This window comes from Saccostrea cucullata, unplaced genomic scaffold (assembly GCF_032062105.1).
Source record: "Saccostrea cucullata isolate Sc308-1 unplaced genomic scaffold, CSIRO_AGI_Scuc_v1 ctg11370, whole genome shotgun sequence".
NCBI classification, from domain to species: domain Eukaryota; kingdom Metazoa; phylum Mollusca; class Bivalvia; order Ostreida; family Ostreidae; genus Saccostrea; species Saccostrea cuccullata.
This window is the reverse complement of record NW_026930212.1, coordinates 38,234-42,109: the sequence shown is the minus strand read 5'-3', so window position 1 is coordinate 42,109 and position 3,876 is coordinate 38,234. Positions and strand designations below refer to the sequence as shown.

Genomic DNA, 3,876 nt, shown 5'->3' with positions numbered 1-3,876 from the left:
GTTTAACATCTCTCTGCTCTCCTTCGTTACTTTGCTCAATTCATCTTGATGCTCGCTTTCAAGTTTGTCTAACTGTTCAATAATTTCCCTTTTCAACTTTTTTGTTTCCACTATAATAAGATCAGAATTATTGTCTATCTCACTAATATTATCTTCATTATTCTTTTTTGCCTTTTGCAAGTCCACTTCATATTTTCCCAATCCTTCTTGTAATGCTTGTAGATTATCGCTTTTCTTTATTTTCCCCGCAGCTTTCTCTATGTCGTCGATGCTCTCACATTTTCTATGCTCCATACTTACACAGAGAGTGCAGCATGCTTCATTGTGGTCATTGCAGTATAACTCGATATCTTTGTCCGGATGTTTTGGACAAATTTCGTTTTGTTGTAAAGCAGCTGTCAACTGCATAATTGCCTCTGGGTGATTTAGAGGAATTATTTTGTGAGTGGATGACGATCGATTTCTTCTATGGTATTTCGTACATATTAAACATAAGGCATCTTCACAATGCAAGCAAATATTTGTTGCCTCCTCCTCTTCGTTTTCTCTCTGACACGCTGAACATAATCTAGATTCCATTAAACTGTTGTATTTTTCGAGCATTTCACAGCGTGGAAACTTATCAGCCCAGTTTTCTGGCTTGTCGGTAGGTACTGGTGATGGGATAAATTCCCTACAAAGTGGACATAAAAACCCAATGGGCGTCTCTTTAGATTCACACGAAGTCACAATGTAGGACAATAGACATCCGTGGCAAAACAAATGTGAACAAGGCAGGCATCTTGGTATCCTGAATTTTTCAAAACAAATAGAACATGCTGTAAAGTCATTTTGTAAAATCGATGAAGCCATTGTTCTATTGTTCACTGAATGAGAATCATTCTAAGAAAAAATTACAATCAAAAGTAGAGTTGATCTTTTTTTAAGAAGATCGATCCCGATCGGAAAAAAAAAATGCAATAGATCAACAAAGAAAACGTTATATAAAATAAGAAGTATTTTACTTTTTTAAACCGAATAGCATTATGTGTATGTACATATTATACAAAGAACAAGTTCAAGAATTTGTGATAAATTCGGTTACTCAGTTTAATACTTTATATTTATCAAAAGCTTTAAAAATAAAATTCTTTTATTAACATATATATATTGTTTCGTCATCATTTAAAAATGTCAAATAATAGAAAACGCAGCATACGAATGCTTGCTGAAAATTAAGGTCCTTTGATTTCCATGAATATCAAAACAAATATATATACACACTTTACAGCTTTGTAAAACCGAAATTTGTTTAGAGTCGAGTTTGATATATGCTAGGTATACTGTAAACGTATTACATTTGGCTGTGTATTCTTTTTAGCGCTTTTGGCGGAAAAAAAAATCAAATTAATATACTATATATTAAAGCATCAAATACAATTGCTAAATGTTTGCACATATACACATAAATAAGAACATTAAGAAATGTGCAAAATCAAATCTAAGCTAACCCGTTCAAAAATCAATTTCCGCCAAATAAAGTACACGCTAAATATAATACATTTACAGTATTATTTGTGTAAAGTTTGATAAAAATATGTTTTTAAATTACTCTAATTTCTAAAAAAATATTGTGATTTTAACCTGCATCAAATAGTCTTCATTTACATGCGATATCAAATTGATTAACACTTGATGTTTAGCAAGCACTTGGATTTAATGCGTAATATTGCTAGCTAAAAAAATTCGAAATGTACTTAGTCTTTAAAAAGCTGGACTTGTTTGGTTAATCTTGTTCAATGTTCAATTTGAATTTTGTAAACAGAAAATTGTACAGTGTATTTGTAGTTGATTGTGAATCTTGAACATATAACTCGTCTTTGAAAGAAAATTATCTTATATCAAGAATATTTTTATAATATTTCATCTAAATGTCTCCATCCATTTCCCTGTAAAAGAGAAATCAAAGTATGATTCGGGGGGGGGGGGGATTTTAACAAATTTTTTACGAGCGAATGGTGCAAAAATTGAAACCAAAATAGGTTTATTTTATATGTTTAATTATTCATTATAAATACACAATGCTTTAATTAGAAATACTTTGTTATACACACTGAAATAAAACAAAATACCTTTTGCTAATATCTAAGCAGTAAACTTTTCAAGGGTGTCAACATTTTTCTTCACGCTTGATTTTTTTATTTTCCTTTGTGATTTTATAATTCATTTAGTTATATAATATTTAACTTTTTAGATTTCTTGCCAATAAATAAATCAGCCTAAGTGTTCAATTAAATTTCATAATATATACATTCCAAGGATGCAATTTAAAAAAAATAAGGTTTAAAAGAGAATAGATATAGGTGTTCAAAAAGTTCAACGATATTCTGCTATGCAATTGAGGCCAGTTTATATTCATTTCTATCATTTTCTAAAGTAGCCCATTATATATTTTTATACACAATATTGAATCATTTTAAAACCAATGTTGTTCACTGCATCGTACCAGTCACATTGTTTGGGATGCTTTGACAGGTATTAGTATTGTTAAAGGTTTACATGATTATGATGATTGTACACGCGTTGAATATATATTGATTTCTGTGTATGTATAATTTAGCAAATTTTCAAAAATGATTTTCCCCTACAAATTCCTTATTTCAAAATTACTTGTGGAAGGATGTTTCCATGACATTTTAATATAACATTACATTTTTTATTGTTGAAAAAGCTTATAAAATTCCATTCCTGTTGCTGATTTACCCAACGACCAGGGCCACATGCGTGTAATTTGTTGTTTTTTTATATGGCGTTAGTTCTGGTCAACTGAGAATGCCTAACAACCCCCCTCAAAGTACTTTTTATCTTGAATAATTTTCCTCTTTTGGTAAATTGTATTTTTTTAATCTCTGACTGCCCTCTTTGTAAAACGTTACATTCTGCATTCCCACTCCAAGCACTTTGCAAGAAATTAAGAAGTTTTAAATTATACCAAAAAATTGCTTAGATTTTTAATTATGTCAATATGACTTTATCATCATTAAGTTATTTTTGAATATCCCCCCTCTCTCTCTCTCTCTCTCTCTCTCTCTCTCTTTCTTGACTGGAGCAAAACTGAGCTGACTCATTCCTTCTCCATTAAGCAATGTATGAAATCTAAGGATGCCTCACCTGTAAAAACTATTTTTTTTTTTAGATTCGGTACGTTTGCAAAAAGGTAAGCATAACTAATCAAGCAAAAAATTAAAGTTGGATTTTAAAGATATATCTGTGTAAATGATGATTGTTTATATTTATTTCTATAATTTCCTTGAATATTTTTGTTCACAATATTGAACCATTTTAGTAACAATGTTGTTCACGTGATGAAATAGTTCAGTTATTCTTTTAGTAGCCTTGGAAGATATTAAATGATTATATACATGATCATGATAATCGTACACGCTTAATATATATTCGATATTAAGAACGATAACTCATTACCGGAACCTGTTTATCGTTGCACTTACTTTTAGAAATATATATAATTATATAGGAAGCACAATAATGCCCACACAAAAAAACATGTATATTTATTGCGCACAAAAAAGTGCACCGTTTCTCCATTTATTTCTTCATGTTGTTATCTGCCATCTCAAAATATTACTAACCGTGTGTTCTTATGATATTCTTTCACTGTTTCCACAACCAAACATTCCTCATAATTGTTGTTGACAGTCTTTGTGAATTGTAATAATGTACATTTCGCTTATTTATATAAGCCATTTTGGTTTCAAAGCATAATTCGGTCCTATTTATGTTTCGTTCAGATGTCATAAATGAGTGCACTTGACTAAGGACAAAAAATTTTTGAAATCTTTCCTTTTTTGCAATTGACGTAAAAATTGGAAGAATTAA

The 3,876-nt window shown here is 30.1% G+C and overlaps 1 protein-coding gene across 1 annotated transcript; it reads right to left on the bottom strand.

Moving 5' to 3' along the window:
• Nucleotides 1-7: 7 nt before the first annotated feature.
• Nucleotides 8-859, bottom strand: LOC134283268 (E3 ubiquitin-protein ligase TRIM56-like; the record flags this gene model as incomplete). The annotated part of the gene is made up of 1 exon (XM_062765710.1): nucleotides 8-859. A coding segment is annotated over exon 1 (845 nt), but the record flags the coding sequence as incomplete, so codon positions are not given.
• Between the last annotated feature and the right edge of the window lie 3,017 nt (nucleotides 860-3,876).